At 39.5% G+C, this 19,439-nt stretch overlaps 1 protein-coding gene across 3 annotated transcripts in view; it reads left to right on the forward strand.

Annotated features, from left to right (window-relative positions):
• Nucleotides 1–379: 379 nt before the first annotated feature.
• RGL1 (ral guanine nucleotide dissociation stimulator like 1) overlaps nucleotides 380–19,439 on the forward strand; it is a 78,562-nt gene continuing 59,502 nt past the window's right edge. For all 3 annotated transcript variants that reach the window (XM_062581260.1, XM_062581263.1, XM_062581262.1), the window contains exons 1-2: nucleotides 380–494; nucleotides 1,325–1,435. In XM_062581260.1, the coding sequence (XP_062437244.1) occupies nucleotides 468–494; nucleotides 1,325–1,435 (138 nt within the window). In that variant the 5' untranslated portion in view covers nucleotides 380–467. The remainder of the gene's footprint in view (nucleotides 495–1,324; nucleotides 1,436–19,439) is intronic.

Here is a 19,439-nt window from a genome sequence, read left to right on the forward strand (position 1 = left end):
CTGCGGTCCCGGGCCGTGGGAGCGACGGTGGCTTTCCCGCGAGACGCGTGGCTTTCTGCGCGCGGAGTCAATGCGCCGCGGGGCTCCCGGCCGGGGGCTCCCGCCGCAGAGGCGCGGGAGGCGGCGGCGCCCCGCAGCCGTGCCCGCGGCCGGCACCCGGCGCCGCTCGGGGCCCCGCAGCTCCGCGGGCCGCCCCAGCCGCCGCGCCCGCGCCAACTTCCATTCGCGATAACTTTTCGGGCCGGGGCTGCCACGGATAAACAGGAAGCCCCTCGCCGCGGCCGGGGCCGGACTGAGGCGGGGCCTGGCGCGGCCGCCCGCCCTCCCGCGCCGCGGAGCCGAGGGGCCGCTCGACTCGGCTCGGCCCGGCTCGGCTCGGCCCGCGGCGGCGGCCGCTGACAGGGCGGCGCGGCCGGCGTTGGCGGCCAGCGGCATGCCCCGTCGAGGCGCCCGGCAAGGAACTGAGAATGAAATTGCTGTGGAAAGCTAAAATGGTAACGGGGGGCTGCGGGCTGGGGCGCCTCTGCGGAGCGGGTGGTGAGCGGCGCGGGCGCGGGGAGACAGCGCTTCGGAGGGGGAAGTGAGCCGAGCCCCTCTGCATGAATCCCCCTGCGTGCTTTTGTACGGGTAACGGGAGTAACTTGGGGAGCGAGGAGTCGTTTCGGCTCGTGCTCGGTTATAGTTTGGAAGATGCTGCACTTCTTTTTCGTTGCCTGTTTAATATTTGCAACTTTCATAGCCTCGACTCTGTACAAAGTTTCCGTAGCTAGAAATAATAGGCTTTGGAAAAGCAAACCACAAGTGCTTTAGCTCCCTCCTGTCAAAAGAAACGAAGAGTTCCTGTGTTTTAAACGCTTGCTACCTTCTAAGTTGAAAGGCTGTCTGCCTAAGTAATTCAACAGTTTTAATAGCGCAATTCCTTCCATAAATGAAAGGCCAAAGAGATTAATTGCTTTAGAAAAAAGGGGAGGGGGGAGGGAGAGGGAAGAGAGACTGCTAATCAAAACCAAACTATTTCCTTAGAAAAGACTATACAACTATTTAAAATATGTGCTAGTCTAGGAAAAATAGCTAAATGGAAAGTCAGGGTATCTTGATACCACAGGAAAGGCTGGCTTGCCAAGAATATCTCTAGAGTTCCCTTAATCTAAAAGTATCCTATATTGCTTTGACTGTTGTGTTTACTTTGTGCAGCCCATCTTCTGTGCTGCGCTCTGCATGAAGCAGCAGTGCACCTGGTATAGATTGTGGTTAGCAGAAGAAGGGGGGAAAGTTCCTTTCTCTCTCTTTTTTTTTTTTTTTTTTCTTCTTCGTTCCCTGGCAGAGCTCAATTCAGGACTGGGGTGAAGAGGTAGAAGAGGGAGCTGTTTACCATGTCACCCTTAAAAGAGTGCAGATTCAGCAGGCTGCCAACAAAGGAGCAAGATGGCTAGGGGTAAGTAAAGCTGGCACAGCGGTGTTTTGGAAGACTGCTCCTGGACTTTGGAGCCTGCTCTAGGGAGCTTAATTCCACAAGAATAGTTATGATATTAACTTTTAGCACTGACCTTTTCCACCATTTATTAAAAAAGCAAACTGAATTTGCCTGTGTCATTTGAAAGAACTCTCTTGTGTTGACTCTTCCTCTTTTGCTGATTTTGCTGATATGTGTAGCAAGGATTTGACTAATTATAGTGATACTTAATGGAGAAATAAGGATCTTAGTTTGTGACCTGATCCAAAAGTTGAATATTTACCAGTTATTTCAGATCAGGCTGCGGCTCATCTCTGCTGCTAGGAATCTATCTCAGGCTGCCCAAAAAAGCAGTCATGTTATTTTGCCTAATGTGGATTTCTCCAAAGTTAGTGGAAAATTTCTCAAAACTTAAATATAGATTTGGGCCTTATCTTGTTGCTTTGTCATCCAGATGTGGTATTTGTCTTACCTTCTAATTGTCTGTATTTCTGCAAGAAGTGTTGCTGAATACTGTTTTCCAAAGCATAAATGCTTTAATGCTGAAAGCAATAAGCTTTAAGTGCACACATGCACTTAATTTGGCATGCTGCTAAATGCCTTCACCTTTGTCAGGCTAAGTCCCCAGCTGATACAAAAAGTCCTCACTTCACTGAAATCAGTGGAGCTCTGGCAGTTTGAGCCACATCATCAGGAGGTGGCTATAGCTTTGGTATTATTTTGTTATGTTTATAAATTTTCTTCAGGATCAAATGCAACAATGTGAGAGCTTGGTTTAATGTAGTATCCAGGTCAGTATTTTAAAGACCCTTAGAACTGTTCTGAGATTTATAGCAAATAGATTTCTTATTAAGTTCCATGACATAAAACAGTACCTCAGTGCTGAAACCACAGTCAAGAAAGATAAGCAAATTTTGTCCTGCATACAGATAGTACTTAGAATTTCCCCTCTCCATATTTTCAAGAAGTACATAGAGTTCTAGTCAGAACAGATAATTTCGAATCTGCTTCCTTTGAGTGGCAGATTTCCCATCTCTGCCTCCTGTTTATAGCAGGATTGGGGGAAAAATATTAGAATGTATTTTTGAGCTCCTGTAAATTTCCCAGATGGTGGTTTTTGTAAGAGGTGGAGATCATTTTGAATAAGCCTGTTTCCTATAAATGTAGTTTAAGAAAAGTGATTTTTTTTTCTGTTTTGATTGTGGTTGTTCCTTGTATATAGAATGTACTAGGTCTTGATCATGTTCTGAAGGAGAGAGTTTGTGTGTATTCCTGATATCGTCACCACAGCTGATGGTGCTTGTCTTAACGAGGATAAAGGATTGTGAAGTCCTAGAAATGAATTTTGGCTTTTTTTATGGCTAGCAGTAGCTTTTTCCAGGTCAGAATCAAGCCATATTTTTGTGGAAGGAATCCATGTGTCACAAGTGTGCACCTGTTCTGGGCTTCAACTTCAAGGCTGGCATCTTCCATGAGCAATAATCTCATACATGTTATTTAAAAATATTTGTAAATTTATAGGCTTTTTGTTACTCTTAAACACCTCAGAACATAAAATATTTTAAGCATTTTCTGTGGTCTTGTTTTATTAATGGCTTTACTGTGATTCTAAAGTCAACAAATAGCCTGTAACTCAGAACATTATTTATGAATAGGCACCCCACCAGCAGTTTTGCCCTGAAAAGCAGAATTGTCTTTTGTAATTGTCCTCAGGTGATTTTTTTTTTTTAAGCCTGAAGCTGGTGGAATTCTATGTTGTTAATGTTTTTCAATGCTTTGAAATTCATAGTGCTACATTAGAAAAACTGTTGGATTTATCAATGCTGGTCTTGCTTCTATTCTTAATGCTGCTCTTAGTCATGCTTGGGTTGAAGAGTCAAGATCAAATTAAGAGTATGGGAATTATGCATTTATATCAGCAGATATTGAGCCTTAATTTAAACAAATACAATAACTCTGTTGTTGATTGTATTTGTGCATAATTTACTTTTTTTTTTATTTTTTTTAAGACTTTCAATATCTGGCTGTCTGAGAACTGTCAGTTTGTGTCCTATAAAGGTCCAGTTAGCAGTATGACCTTCTTAGAGGCATCGAGTTTCTCATGGCTTATTGCAGCAGGTCAAGTTCCTTGTGACTTGACTTGAAAAGCTGAAGTCCCTTTAAAACAAAAAGCCTTCATGTTGTGTGTGGATATTAAATATTGCGTGGCATTTTTCATCAGTGGTGGTTTGATCTAGTGATCTCAGAATGGATAATTTTTAGCGGTGCTGCGTGTATAAATTACTTCATAAACTTTTAAGTTGAAAAGCATTAGACTAAATTTGATGTGTCTAAGAGAACTGCAGATTTAACTGAGTGTGTCATACAACTTGTGTTAAAGGAAATATATTTGTTCAAGTATATTGGGACTTCAAACTTCAGTAGTCAAATGAATTTGTAATTCTTGCATAATTACATTCTTTTAGAGGAGGCATCTGTACATAAATGAACTTGGATTTTCTATATTTCAAGAAGTCTCATAAACTTTGTTTTAAACAAAATTCTCCACCCTAACTAAGCAGTGAGGGTTCCTGAAGGATAGGTCCTGTTATGAGGGAAAGGTCTGTTTAAAAGCCTATCATAGGATTACAGTTTAAGCACTGTAAACACTGGCCTATTTAAATGTGGAAATGTAGTTGTGGTGTTTCAAATGTCTACAATTAAAAAAAAAAAAAACAGGCTATCACTTAAACAGTCATCAGCAGCTTCAAACCTTTCAAAAGTGTGAAGGCTGTGTATAAACACCAAATTTCTCAGTTTTAAATTTAACATTAGATATGAAAGGATGCCTAGTGACTGTTTTTGTCTGTTAAACTTGTTTTTAAATATTTAGTGAAGCTTAAGACTTTAGGCCCTACAGTGTTACAGAAGATTAGAAACCTCAGTATTAGCCTGTTGCTGTGATAGGTGCTGCACAAAAGCACTATCCTGACCAAAACAGACTTACAGGTTGAACATCAAACGAGACTTGTCTATAGGCATATGTTGACTCTTCTGAGGGTTGACATTAGAGGCAGTGGTATCAACTTCGCAGAAGCCCAATTTTTCTCAAGTTATTTGTAAGCATCAAGGAAATTGAGAGTTTCAAGAAAATTTTCAAAGCCAAATGTTACTCCTGGAGATATTTAGAGATAATCCCTCCCAAGTTTGACAGGTTCAACAAGAGAGAACATGAAGGTGTTAATTTGACAACGCCTTCGTATTTGAAAACGTGAATGGGCTTTGACATCTCTAGGGTAGACCATTCAGCTGTGGGAGGCAGGATCTTGAGAGAGGTGGCAAAGAGCCTTAGAACAAGCTGTGAAGGCAACAAAGTAGAAAAGGCAAGTGAAAAGAAAAGTTCTGTAGTGTTTTTTGTTCTGGAACTGGCAGCTAGCTATCCATGAAAGGAGGCTGAGAAAGGGGCTGAGTCTTACTGTAGCCAGGGGTAGGTAAGAACCGTAGAACAGTGGCTGTGAAAGTAGATTATCCACTGAGTGCCTGAATTTGTCAGCAATATCCCAACTATGTATGAATGGAATTGGAAGTGGTGAACTCCAGTTGGTGATTGATCATTCAGTAAACTGAAAGAGGAAAGAAAAGGAGCAGGTAGAGAAGTAAGTGATGAAATAGGTGGGATTTTTAAGAGAGGAGAGACCAAAAGGTATTTTTACTGGGAGAGGAGAGTGGGAGTATAGGAAGTAAAAGATAAAAGGGGGCAAGAGAGATGTTAGGAAGTGGAATGGGATCTATTAAGCAAGTGAAGGAGTAAAGAAGATGACCAAAGGCAAGCAACTTCTGTGACTGATAGAAACCAGAGAACTGTACAAGAGTCCTTTGTAAAATTTTGAGGAGCTGGGTTTGAAGTTATGGAGTAAGATTAATTGAAATACTAGAATTGTTTGACTGTGGAGTGGGTAAAATTGAAGGAAGAGGGGAAGAAAAAAAAACATTTTTGCAAAGGTAAATTGGCCTAGTTGTTGGGTTTCTGAAAGATTCCCCATGGATCAAGTGGATGCATGTAGTGAAGATGCAGGGCTGGGGGTTAACAGACTGGAACTTGCAGTGACTGAAAGAGAAAAGGACTAAGGGTATAAGACAGTATGCCAGAAATACAACGAATGACTACATAAATAGTAAAGAAAGAAGAGACAGAGTAGTTTATGGCCACTTCGACTAGAGAACATTTTTGGCAGCTGACGGAATTGAACCTAGGCCAGATGATTCCTTTGTCAAGTAACTGACCGATCCAATGAGAGGTGATGCTGTTTAGTGAGGTTTACCTTAAATCAGTTTTCAGAGGATGATTCAGTTGAATAGAAAGGTAAATAAAGGCTGCAAGATGATTATTTTTACAATGTCATACTTAGAAACTAAGGGAAATAGTTGGTGAAGTCATGTAAAGTAGGACGTTCAAGCAGTTGAATGCGTGAGTTTGGTAGTTTGAGTCTCAAAATTGCAAGGTCTGCTTTGACTTTACATTGTTGGGGGGGGAGAGAACTTTTGGAGAAGGATAGGGGAATTATTTTTCTTTCTGTTAGGAATTAGATTTTTAGGAATCTTGTCAGTAGAGAAAGCTTTATCTTAAGGGTTAAAATAAGAGTTTCCAGAAGTCAGGCCTTGCAAACCAAATGAAAGCAAACAGCCAGAGTTTTGTCAGCCATATAAGAACAACAGCCAAAAAGAAAGGGCGATTTCACAGAGAAAATGAGATAGGGATTAAAGTTATTCCAGATATAAGCAAAAACCTAAATGATTTTTTGTCTGTTTTATGTAAGGATGACAAAGGTTCACGTGTATGTTGATGGTAATGATAACTCATGAGGCTTTGACACATCTTTGAGTTTTGTCTTTGCCTAATAGCTTGATGTGCCCAGACTGGGAGCTGGATAGTTTCCACCCCTAAGCCACCTAAGAGCTGGTGTATGAAATGACAGTCCAGGGGTGAGGAGTTCTAATACATCGGCCAAGTGAGAAATTACGTGTGACTGGAGTATAGCAAGTGTGGCTTGTGTCTTGTAGGGGAGAGGGAGGTGTTGTAATAGGGACATGTGATCCAGGTAAGTTGAAGGTATTCTGACTAATAAGACAACTGATTTTTCTGGATTTAAAAAGACATTTGGTTTCATCTCTTTAAGTTTCTTTTAAAATTTACTATTGAAGTTTCTTGAAAAAATTAGTCTATGCAAAGACTGAGGACTTATAAGTAAAGGACCTGTTGAAGAAGAGCTGTTGCAACTCAGGCTGAAAGAGGAACTGCAGGGCTAGAGACAGGTACCTACTGTGAATCTATGTGGGTCGCTCCTGAGACTAAACTGCTATCATAAGTTTATTAAAGTCACCAACATAAAAGCAGGAATATGCTGACAAAATCTGATGATCTAGTGAAGGAAGGAATATCTGCAGGATGGAAATATCCTATGGCTGGCATTTCTGAATTGGTGTAACAGAAATAGGATGAAATTAAGTAGCACAGAATGCAAAGACACATTTGTAAATTAATGAAAGTAATTTCTGCTGTTGGCTAATATTTTTGACCTTTCTTGTTCCTTCCAACTTTGGATATGTTAATCAATCACAGATATGTGAGCCACCAGGATGACATGAAGTGAAGAAGGCAAATGTGGTGCTCAAATGTTTTAGATTATTGTCAATACAGACAGGAAGCATGAATTCCATTATACAGTGGATTGCAGTGTGTAATTCTGGTCAGTCATTTCAAGAAAGTTGATTTAAACTGGAAGGATGGCAGAAGAGGACCTCCAGGATCATCAAGAAAATGATGAATGTGCCTGGTAAGTCTGAAGAGCATAGCTTGATTAGCTTAGCAAAATGAAGACTTGGGAAGTATATGATTAATTCAATTAAAAAAATGAAGCAAGCACTAGGAATGGAAAAGAACCATTCATGCTAAAGCATGAACTTAGAGGAAAGTTTCAAATCATCAGAGCAATGAGATAGTGAAGTGACACTTCAGCAAGAGTGAAGGAAGAAAAGAACCTGATAGCATCAACAGTGGAGGTGCTTCAGTTGGTGAAAAGGGCTGCAGAGTAATTTCCTTTGGTAGCAGACTGCCGCATCTTTCAGTTGTATGTTTCTAAGTCAAATAGAAATGTAGGAGGAATAAAATGCTCACCTAAGGAGAGGATTGGGGTAGGTCATCAATATGGAGATTGCATTTTTGGGGGATAAGTGTGGAAGTTTGTGACAGAGGGGAAAAAAGAGAGAACCAGCTCTATAGTTAGAGAGGCAAGCTGATTGTGAGGAGTTGGTTGTGTGTTAGATAGGTAAAGATAGAGATCCCGATGAGAAAGAGGAGTCCATTCAGAGAAGAGAGAGTGCAGAGCAGGAAAATTGTGAAGAAGCGGTTCTGTGTTAAAAGCTGCTTGTGGTCATATGCAGATTGGTGAAGAAGAGATATAGCTGTAGGGCTTAATTAAAGGTAGACCAGGAGCCTGGTGCTGAAAGACTACAAAATGAGGAGGAGGCTGCTGATGACTGATGTGATTTTAGTTTTAAAATAGATGTTCTAGAGCCAGCGAGAGATGGGCAGGTGGCAGTGAGGGGGTTCTTGCTGGCAGAGGTGGGGAGGGTAGGAGGTGATAGCAGTGAGGAAGGAGGGTGAATGCAGAGAATGCTTTGGTCTACTGTTTGAATGTACATTGGTAAGAGCACTGTGGAGAAGTGGATGCAGAAGAGTAGTAGATAGATGTTAGACAATATTGATGTGGAATTGGAGGAGAGAAAACAGTGTAAAAGAAAAGATACACTGCTGCAAAAAAGTGATGAAAAGCATGGGTGAGGCTTGGCAGATGCACCAGAAGATTACAAAGTGAAAAGCAAGCAGAGTTTTCAAAATGCTGTGAATTTGCTTTGTAGACCTCCCCCTTAGTCAGCCAGTGTTTTATCTCACTCTTCCAGGAGTTAGGGAGGGGTGGATGAATGGTGTCCAGCACTTGGGGAATCTGAGGGGAAGCAGGAGGGAATGAGTCTCTGAGACAGGAGAGGCTCTCTAGGGCTGCAAATATTTCTCGTAACAGAGTACTTTGCCTTCTCCTGTGAGGAGTGAGGAAGAGACCCGTGCTCTGCCTCTGAACAGAAGGCTTTTATCAGGGCAGTATATAAGAAATGCAGCCAGGAATGGGGGTGCTCCTAAGCTGCTATACAGTAGAATAACCATATAGAGCCTTTATCTCCCCATCTGAAATGATTGCTAAGCTTTGGGAGAGTCATCAAATCTCAAGTTTTTTGCTCTACAGATGAATGGGTGCTCTTTGTGTCTTAGATATCCAGATAACAGATCTGCTCCCTCATGGCCAGTGCTGTCTGACCCTTTAGCTGTTGGTTACATCTGTAAAGTAGATTTTAAATGCGTGTTTTTTCTTTTTACTTTTTTTGCCTGCATCTAAACTTTCAGTCCTTGCATTTGCCATCTCCCAGAGGTTGATTCAAAATATTATTTGTCTCGAGGTATTTTTGATGCTATGGCATTGGGCATATAGCTGAACAAACTCCTTGGAAAATGTAACATATAAATGAGTTACTGTAAAAGATATGTTAATGATAGATTTGGTGCCTTTTAGTTTTGCTTTTTTAAAATTTTTTTTAACACTGATAGTATTTGATTATCCTTTCTGAGAATCTTGTGTATTGTTTCAAAATTGAACTGGAAATAATTGTATTACACTACAAGATGAGTATGACCACATGTTTGGCTTCTAAACACCTCTGCAGTCACATACATTGGCAGAAAGTTTGTGCTGGAGAGTTCAGTCAGAAAAAACATTGCAGAAACTTCAGTCTAACTAATCCATATCCCATTTTAGGGTAAAACCTTCTCTTTGATGGCTTGAAAAAATATCTCAGCAAGTAAGTTTTTCTTTTAGTTATATTCTTCTTCCTTTCCAACAGTGGCCTGCTAAATAGGGGTTGAGATTTAAATGGTGCCTGGAACCATCAACAGGAACATCCAGAGTCTCAGATTTTCTCTGAGCTGAGCTCCTGTCCTCCCATGTACCTTTCTGAGCCAGCTCCAGGTTTTTCTTGGATGTTCTTGTCAGGTGTAACTTCCCATGCAGTCAGGAGGCAAGGATTTTGCTGATTTTTTGTCCTTGTTGCGGCTTACTGTTTTGTCCTCTGATTTATATTGTATGTTTGTCCCTTTTGGCTAAATAAGGCCCTCTGGAGTCAGATTTCTGCAGCTTGTCCCTGCTGCCCAGACCAAGGCAGGGTATATGTTTGGCAAAGGCAGAAAAATGGATCCAAAGGAACTGATGGGCAATATCCTTACAGGAACCTGGTAGCACTCCTGTCTACTAAGGAAAATATTTTCCCTATACACTCTTCTCTGAGGAGCTATCTTGAAGATGAAGAAGAAAAGAAGATGGTAAAGACAGTGCTGCCACTGATTTTCGTTTAGTGAAAGATGCCTCTTAACTATTGAAGACCCATGGAAAAGACATATAGGAGATTTCAGAGAGAACGAATATTTTTCCTGTGGACGGGTAGACAGTGATCAAAAGAAAGTCTTGGAATATTACTGAGCTTGAATTGCTGTTGTAGGTAGGCTTGCTCTTCTTGCCTTTTCCTTCAGTTATGCCATAGCCTTTAGTAATGACTTCTTTTGGTATGTTTTTCTCCTTTCCAGTTCAGGCACACATCTCTGCTCCAGGGGTCTTCCAAGTAGCACTCCTACATGCAGTTATAAACTTGGTAGTACAGGGTGTGTATGGGTTGGGCTCTCAAAAATGAAATCTGGGTTTGGTATGATTTTTAAAATAGAAGCCTCAAAAATTACTGTCTTTACTTTCCCAGTTCCAGCTACAAAATGCATAATTAGAAGGATAACTAGTTTTATAGTACAGTATCATGCTCTCATTTGAGCTTTAAGTCTTGCATTCCGAACTGTCAAAGCCTGGCAGGATTGCAGTGCTTTAATCTTGCAGTGTTCTTAACCCTGAGTGAGGCTATAGGATACTCTTTTGAGGCTACGCGGAACTAGGGAGAGAGACGCAGGAAGCCTCTCTTCCTGTAGGACTGTGCACAGGCATCTCCTGCTTATGATCATTGAGCTGAGCAGAATAGCAAGAAGGAAGGGAGGCCTCGGAATAGAAAATGTTATTCTGGACTGCGTTGTTAGTACGTTTTTAAACTGTCCAATTTTTGCACTGATTGCATATGACTTCATTTTGGAAATCTTACGGAAAGACTACTCAGGAAAACTTATTTTGGCATACTTTCACTTAACCTGTGACATGTAGGAATATAGCAACACCCTGTACTATAATTGATCTCCACTGGGAATTCATCTGATAGCCAGTGTGCCAGTCTTTCTAAACGATGCTTCTCCTTCAATTATATTAACTACCTTAGGGCTAATGTCATTGATTTGTCTTGCTTGTTTTTTTGAGAAGAAATAAATGACAGGAGTAACAATAAATTGGCTTACTCTGAAAAGAAACTGGCATTTTCCTTCTAAATGTTGTAAGATCTAGGTCACTTGTTGGGTTAAAGAAGTGTTGGCAAGGAATGTGGCTATGTGTCATTGGAAAGCCTGGGAGAAACAGCATACGAGCTGGACTGAGATGCTGTAAAGAGAATAGCCCTGGAGAAACCATTAGTTTTACAGTTTTAGTTTTGATGTTTTCATTTAAGAAACAGGCTGAAGCATTGCAAGCATGTTACTCACACTTGAATTTAAATTTAGCTTTGGTAAAGCTAATTAAAAATATGTTTAGTGACAGTGTGTAAATGCATGCTTTGAACTTGTATCTTTTACTATTCCTGTGGAAATCTGTTTTCTAAATATATAGCTTCCTGTAACACCATTGTAAGGGTACAGCTGTGTGACGAAATTGTCACAGAACAAGCAGCTCATGGCCTGTCCCCTTGAAGAAAATGGGGTAAGCTGCCTTGTGTGGAAGGAGTAAATGAATGCTAACTCAATGTGAATTACATTCTCGCTTCTCTTTTGCCAGTATGTAGCAAACCAGAGAAAAACTATGCGTAATGCATTAGTGCTGTTTTTCATCCTGGTAAGATAGTATCAGAGTTTGTAGAACATTATCTTTATGCACAAGATGCACAAGACATACTTTTTTCTTTTTCTTTCTTTTTTTTTAAACATCAGAAAAACAGAAGGTCCCTCTTGTGTTTGAAACATTATATCCTTTGGGGATCATTCGGTCAGCAACGACGCTCCACTTATCTGGTGAAAGTAGAGCAGGTTGATAGACCGTTCTTAAAACCCTGGAATAGTATTTGGGTATGTTTTACTCATAAATCTTTCTATGTCTCTTAGTACTTTTAACACATACATATCTCAAGCTCCTAAAGGGCTGAGCAGTTGAGCAGTTGTTACCTCCAGGGATTTGTTGCCATCCTTTGCCTCTGCAATCTCCCAGAAGTTCTTTTGCCCTGACTTTCCAAAAATGCAGTCTCTTCTCATGTTCGGTGACCATATGAGCTCTTGAGATGTGACTTACAGGTTTTTGTAGGTGCTGTACCTGCATGTAGGATTGTATTTAGGACTGAACTATAAAGTCCAGGGTCCATTTTTATATGGAATAAGACTTTTGGAATAAGACTTTCTGTGGTGTGTGAGTTTAGTAAAGTCTGTGAAGTTTTTGAAGACATTCAGCGAGGAATTCTGTTCTGGACATAGAACTCAGGTTAGTATTTATGGAAATCACTCTACTTTGGACTAAAATGGATTCACATTAGTGACTGAATACAGCTGCCTTGTAGCTCAGTTCAGCACTATGCCACCAATAATTTAGGGACCAAGAGGAAAGTAAATATATATCCAAGTGATCTTGCATTCTGACCAGCATCTTTCATCCAAATGCCTTTCAAAGTGTGGCCACAAATTTTCACCAGAAAGGCTATGTGAAGTATATTGTAGTGTAACATAGTACAGATGTTTTATAAGCATTATAAACATACACTTGGGTGGCAGTGGTGTTATAACCTGGAGTTTGGAATAGTTCCACTGTACTTTGGGAGGTGGGAAAAAGAGGAAACAAATATTTCCGGGACAATAAGTTTTTTTTTTTTTTTTTTTTTTTTTTGAGATTGCTGGAGAGTTTGAAGTATTGGAAAAAGTTCAGGAGGAGATGGATTAGTTATCAAAGGTGCATGATAGAATTTATTTTGTGCCTTTGTAGTGTTATCACATGGATATCTTCTTCACATGTGGCATATATTCAGGAAGGAGCAGCTGTTTAACAAGGCAGGGTAACACACTGAAACAATTCAAGACAGGAAGTGAATTAATTGGAACCACCTGGGGAGAAGTTCTGGACTTCTGTGAGTCCGGAGAGTCCTGTGGAAATGCTTGCTTTCTGTGCAACAGCAGTTGTGAAAGCAACCTCAGCTGTTGTAGTAGCCATGGGAGGAATGGAGTGAAACTTAGAAAATACAGTTGAAAAAGTTGCAGTGGCACCTTGCTGCTTCTTGATTCTTGTTCCCTCATTTCAAAAATCAGGGAACTAGAAAAGGGCTTCACAAATGGGAAGGATTTGCAGGCATTAGGAGACACTGAAAGACGATAATTGTGAAATCTAGGTCTTGGTGCAATGAGGGTTGATGCAGCTTTAACGATAAGCGCATTTATTAAATCTTTAAGGGATTGGGGTTTGATACTGGTAATGAATAGGAGGGTGTAGCAATGGTATTTAAAACAGTGAATGGAGCAGGGATGCTTTGTCTCCAGGGAGTGTTCAGTGGTGTTGAAAAGCAGTACATTTTAAAGTGAGAGGGAAAAAAGAAATGTGTTTAATATTGCACATAATTTAGCTCAAGGACTCGCTGCTACATTAGTTGCTTAGAAGCATAGAGAAAAGATTAGACATTTATATAAATAATGAGAATAACCACATTAATACTATGTGAGATTTAAAATACCAGGTATATAACATTTGTGATTTAGGTGCAACACAGACTTCCTGCAGTTAAGAGTCTTTTCCTGTAGACTGGTTATTCTGTCTGTTCTGGAAATGTCTTCACCTTCCTGTATAGCATCTGGCTGTTGTTAGAGGGAAAAACCTCTAGTTTAGTCTAAAATGACTATTATTATGGGCTGCTTCTTAGAAAGTTCTGTTTTCAGTTTGTTTGTGATGAATATTTAATGAAGCAGAATAAAATTGGATATAGGCAGTCTTGAAAAAGTCAGCTACAATGTCCAGATGCAGGGCCATATTGCAATGTAATGTGGGGTTTTATTGTGGGCCTGTTTTACGGCTGTTCTGCAACCTTGTTCTGGTCAATCAGAACTTTGGGTGCTCAAATCCTGCCTTTTTTTTTTTTTTTTTTTTTTTTTTTTGTATGTGTGTTAAACAAAAGTCTGTGTCCATGCTGTTTTAGACTCTGAATGTAGGAATCGTGTGGGTTGCCCTTTGCTTTACCCCATTCAACTTCATAATAGCCTCCTTAAAAATAAGGCAGCTAGAACAGAATATGGTACTCTACATGTGGTCTCATCAGAGCTTTTATGCAGTGAAAGAATAATGTCCTTTGACTTGGTTCAGTACCCTTTATTTATACTTTGCAGAATTGTTTGCTTTTTGTAGCTGCTTCTAAGTGTTGTGCTGAAAGATTTAATGTTCTGCCTACTCTGTCCCTTCAGATCTTTTCTCTGATCTGTGTGCCACAGTGTGACCTTTGAGGGTAGTACTTTCAACAGAGTTTTTTGCTAGGCTCTTACATTTCTCTACATTTTGTTGCATAAGCCATCTGTTGCCCATTGGAATATAGGAGCCTTTTGACAGCTTTGGCAACCAAAATGAAACTTTGGGAGCCTCACCTTAGGTGCGAAGCTTTCTGCTGTTTTGTATGGTAGCAGTCATCCATCTCTTGCTCTGTCAGGCTTCAGGGTTACAGTCTGATGGAGGTCTTGGTGTTTTTGCTTGTTCATGTTTGCACCAATATTAATGTATGTCCAGATGTTTGCAATCATCTCTGTGTAGCTCAGTCCTACAGCAGTGCAGAAGTCATTGCATACTTCAGGCACAGGTGAAATTTATAGTTGTGTACCCATAACTGCCACTTTTCCAATCATCTCCCATGATTTAAAGGGAAATCTTCACTAAGGATAAACTGGCTGCTACATATTATACTGAGCACATGAATTAGTTATGTATTATATATGTAAGCCCTGTTGTATCAATTTAAGAACAATCCTGATACTGTATTAAGAAAGCGGCTGCAAGTCAGGAGTTCTGTGCTCAGTTTTTGTTTGCTAATGGCTGTAATGACACTGTGATTTGAATTGACCAATTTATCTTTGGGTGTTTTAATTTTCTCACCTGTAATATAGTAATTCATTACTATTGTGCTTTATTATCACTGTATAGTATTCAAACCTATGAGAGAAAGCTGTTATACTTGTGGAGACTTGAGAAAAGTTCTTCACCAGAGCAAGAATCCTTTTGATATGCTCTGGACTCTTGTACATTCTTTTCTTTTGAAATTTTGGAGAGAAATACACTCTGTCTCATACAGATGCAAGCTTGACTCTTCCAGTCTCTTTCGTGACAAGTAAGGTTTTTGACTGAGTTTCTCCCTCTTCCTAAAAACTTCCAGCTATAGCCCCAGAGTATGCTTTGCAGAGGAGCATCTCTCCTGGGTGGTGGACTGCTGTCTGAGCACTGGGGGTGACTCTGAGTGCTGACTTGGTTCTTGAACCCAGAGCCTATGGAATGTACCTGGCAGTCCCATCACTGAGCCGCAGTGATATTAATGAAGTGTAGGCATTTAAAATGCTTTCTCTGAGTGATCCTGTTATTAGATTCTGTTCTTTCATCTATTTTCCTCTTACATTCTTCCCACCTTTTAATTCTGGAAGCAGTTTAACTCTAAAGGATTATTTTCTTTTTCCCTCCTACCACTGCAGTTGCTTTTTACAGCTGCCTTTCTCCTTTTGTAGTTTCAACCTTTTCCCCAGTCAATAGCTGTTTCTTCCTTTCTTGGAAATTCGTAGGTTCTTTGTGCAAGTATAACAACATATTTTTATAATCAAGTGGCTTTCTCTATTCAAAGATCTCAGAATTGTTAAACAATGTGAAACAGTTGAGTGATGTGAGATACGTTATAATTATCACAGCTGCTGGGCTTCAAACTGGAGACTTAAGATACATGTTGTGTGGTAGCTTAGACCTCATAATCTTAGTGGTTCGTTCTGACCTTAAAAATCAGTGAGTGTCTGTATACTCTAACGTGAAAATAGACTATCCCATATTAAAGAGCTGTCTAGAGTTTTATTTCTCTCTAGATATTGGGGGATATAATTTATGCTCTGTATTTCTACTGAATCATATTAAATTACTGTTTTGACTCAAATCAAGTGTTTTTAGCATTCATGTGGATGGAACTTGCTAGATGAGATGGTAATACTTCAGAGCTTCCCTGGTGTTGGGATGCAAATGACAGCTCACTGTACTTCTCAGAACTAACCATTTTCCTCAGTGCAAAAGAAACCAGTTAACTAAATGCTCCTGAGGTGCATTTGGAAATCAGTTTAAATACTGTGTGCACATACAACAAGAAAATGATTATGCCTACACATCCTTTTGTCTGCCTGCTAGGTTCATAGTAATCTCTGGCCCTACTTGCTGTGCAATTTTTCTTTTTAGAGTAGAAACCCTTCAGGATAGGGATGGTATCTTGTATTTGACATGGCAGCCATTATGCAGCTCTTGGAAGTGTTTCATACATAACAATAATGTACTTGGTTTGGAAGTCTTACATTGCTTCTATTGAGTTCTTCAGATTAATGCTGGCTGCACTCGATCTGCTGGCTCCATTTTGTGCGCAACATGCGAATGAACTCTTGCGCGCTTACTTGAACCTCGAGGCTTGCGTTCTTCTCAGTGCAAAAACAATCTTCTTGCTAGGAAAACATCAGGTGGCCAAAGAATTGGAGCGGGACAGAGAAGAACAGAGGTATGCTATGAAATCCTGCTGTGTAATTAAACAACAACCCCTCACTCCTCAAAAAAGAAAGAACAAACAATAACGTGGAGGACTTATGTTTTGTATCATAACCTGAAGATTTTTTGCTTTTTATTTTTTTTTCCCCTCTTGACTTGTAAGCTATACTTCTTTCGCATATCTGACTCGATACTTTCATGTAATTAAGTGTGTGTTTTGCCAAAGGGATTAGAGTTCATCTCAAACATTGCATTCTTAAACTGAAATGCAAATGTCCACAGAGGGTTCAGCACTAGTAATCAGTACTTCTTTCTGTTATGCTAGAAGAGATGGATTAATGGCCAGGTGCTGTAGTTATACAAATACAGTAGTGTGTATAGGTATGTAATATATTTATTTGTCATATGCTTGTTGCAGTTTTTCGTACAAAATGTGGAATTTATCATAAAGAATATACCTATAGAATTGGCCCAAGGATGTTGCCATCACAAATGGTACATACACACATGCATGTATTCAATGTATAGATAGATGTGTGTGTGTGTATTTGTATCTGTATTTTTAGAGAGCGTGTGTATGTGTGTGTGTAAGAGAGAAGAATCCTAACTAACACTCTCCATAATCAGATCTCCTGTAATCTCTAGATAATATAGTAAAAATGCAGTTTGGCTAAAGGAATCACTGAACCAAAATTTTTTGGACTCTTCTAGTGCTTAAATAAATGTTCAAGCTGGACACTTTTAATATTAGGTAACATTATTTTACTATTTCTGCTTTCTCCACTCAAGCCTCGCCCTGGAAAGAACCCTTAATTTCAAAATAAAGGGTAGTAAAAAGCACAACCATTGAAGAGTTTAGGTATATATTCGTGCTATGGTCATAAAATTGTTTAATGCTGACCTATTTCTTCTCTTAAAGGCTAAAAAAGCTTGGCAACAGAGATTGCTCATTGCTCGCAGTAATTATATGAAACGTGTAACAACATTTCCTTGATTTTTTTTCCTTCCACTAAATACCTTACATTTCCAGTATATTTTATTTTAAAATCTGAATCAGAGCCTTCTGCTAAATATTTTCTCCTCTGTCAGAATGCATTTCATCTCCCTGTACCTGCAGTTTTATTTCATAGGTTTTAACTGTATGGAGAGCTATCGCCCCGTCTTGTTGTTTACATTGAATGCAGTAGGCAGTTTCCGTTAATTTTCTGAGTCTCTGTAATTTTAATTTCTGTGTACTATTTGAGTAAACTTCATAGTTTGTGAGGAAAGCCAATGGTCCAGTCAGGATGAATAAAGCCATATGGGCTTATATAATGTGTATTCGTGTTACTATTATGCAACAGAATTATTACTTGTGGCATCTTTAAATCCATTTTGAGTTCAGCAGTGTTGCCTGCTGTCTCATACAGGACTTTCTTTGTTTCTACTGACTGAGCAGAAAGTGATGAGCTTTACAATTAAATTATGTTCTTGGAAGGGGAAAAAGTACTGTGACTTCTTGCAGAAAAAATTCACTGTTTTTGACTACCAGCAGTATAAGCACTAGTGAAAAATGATCCTTGTTTTTTTTTTAGTGGTCAAAATCCGATTTTTTTTCATGGTGACTATTACATTTTCATAAAATGGCATGGCTCTTGCCATATTAAATCTGTGTCTCAGTGGTAATATTGAACAATCCTTCCCTTTACAGCATAAAATAGAAAATGCAACATGTTTTGTTTTAGCATTTTTTCATGGAAGGATAATGGGAAGTTGTTTCACAGACCAGTGTTTCACAAACAAAATTTATATGACAGTTTCCTCATACTTCTTTGTCTAGACGTAGAATCTTTGTCATCTTTAACATCACGACTGCTTCTAATTGTCAGGATAATATAGAATTTTCAGCTTGCATGCGTTAGTGGTTGGGGTCATGCTCGTACTATAGCTGTAGTAAGTGGTGTCAGTTGTTCGCTTGTACCTGAAACAATGCTGTGATGTCTAGTCTTGTCTACCCTATACTGCCTTGGCTTTGTGGTACCTCTATTACTCATCTCTGGATGAGGAGACTAGGACGTAAGCCTGGGAGGGACAGGGTTACATGCAAAGACTTGAAGGACTAAGCTTTCAATTTCAGGATGGCGTTATGAACAGTTTATGGGCTTGGAAGATGATTTAGCAGCTGTATTTTTTTATTTTTGTTTATATCTAGGCATCTCATATGGGAAGGAAGGCCCAGTGCATAGACCTTTAAAATGTAGATTAGTTTAAAATACCATAAAATATTTTGTATAGAGGCAGTGCTGTTGTGACACATCCTTGAATCAAATAATCTAATTGGTACTAATTTATACAGTCTACCATGTATAATGGTCTTAACATTTGTCTACAAAGGAAGTTCTGGAAGGACTAATGGGGACTAATGTGTACTTTTGGGTCACTAATTTAGCCTAAGCTGCTTAACTCATTAAATTAAGGAAGGCAGGTTATTACCTATACATGTTCATTAGAAATGCTCTTAAAGTTGGGCAGTCGACATGATCTTAGGCATTTATATAATGTTTTCAGAGTTTATTTAGCTGTTCTGTAGGAAATTTAGCCGCTAATAATTGAATTCTGTTACCGCATGATAGAATGTGTATTCAACCTAGCAACTCATGATGCATATCAGCATGTCATATAGTTTTACAAGAATACAACAATCTTTTAAAGTATTATTTTTGCAAAATATGTGTTCATGACTGAGTTTGTATTGTTCCATACTGGTGTCCTTTAGCTACTGGCCTGTGATAGTATTCTGCAGTCAGTCTAGTGGCGCAAATGCTAAGGCCATGTGAAAGTCTCTTCTGTTCAACACTGAAGTGTTTCAACCCTATATTAAGATCTAGACTAACTGGTGCTGCATGATATCGGCAGATAACTCCTCCAAAGACAGTGAAATGGTTGAGGAGGAACTGAGGATAAGAGAAGGCCTTTGGTTTGGTATGAGATGTGTTGTTTTCAAGCTCCCAATAAACCTCATGAAAAAGCTAGCTAGGGTTGGGCCTTTTGAGATTAATGTA

Source organism: Rhea pennata, chromosome 8, assembly GCF_028389875.1.
Source record: "Rhea pennata isolate bPtePen1 chromosome 8, bPtePen1.pri, whole genome shotgun sequence".
Taxonomy (NCBI): Eukaryota; Metazoa; Chordata; class Aves; order Rheiformes; family Rheidae; genus Rhea; species Rhea pennata.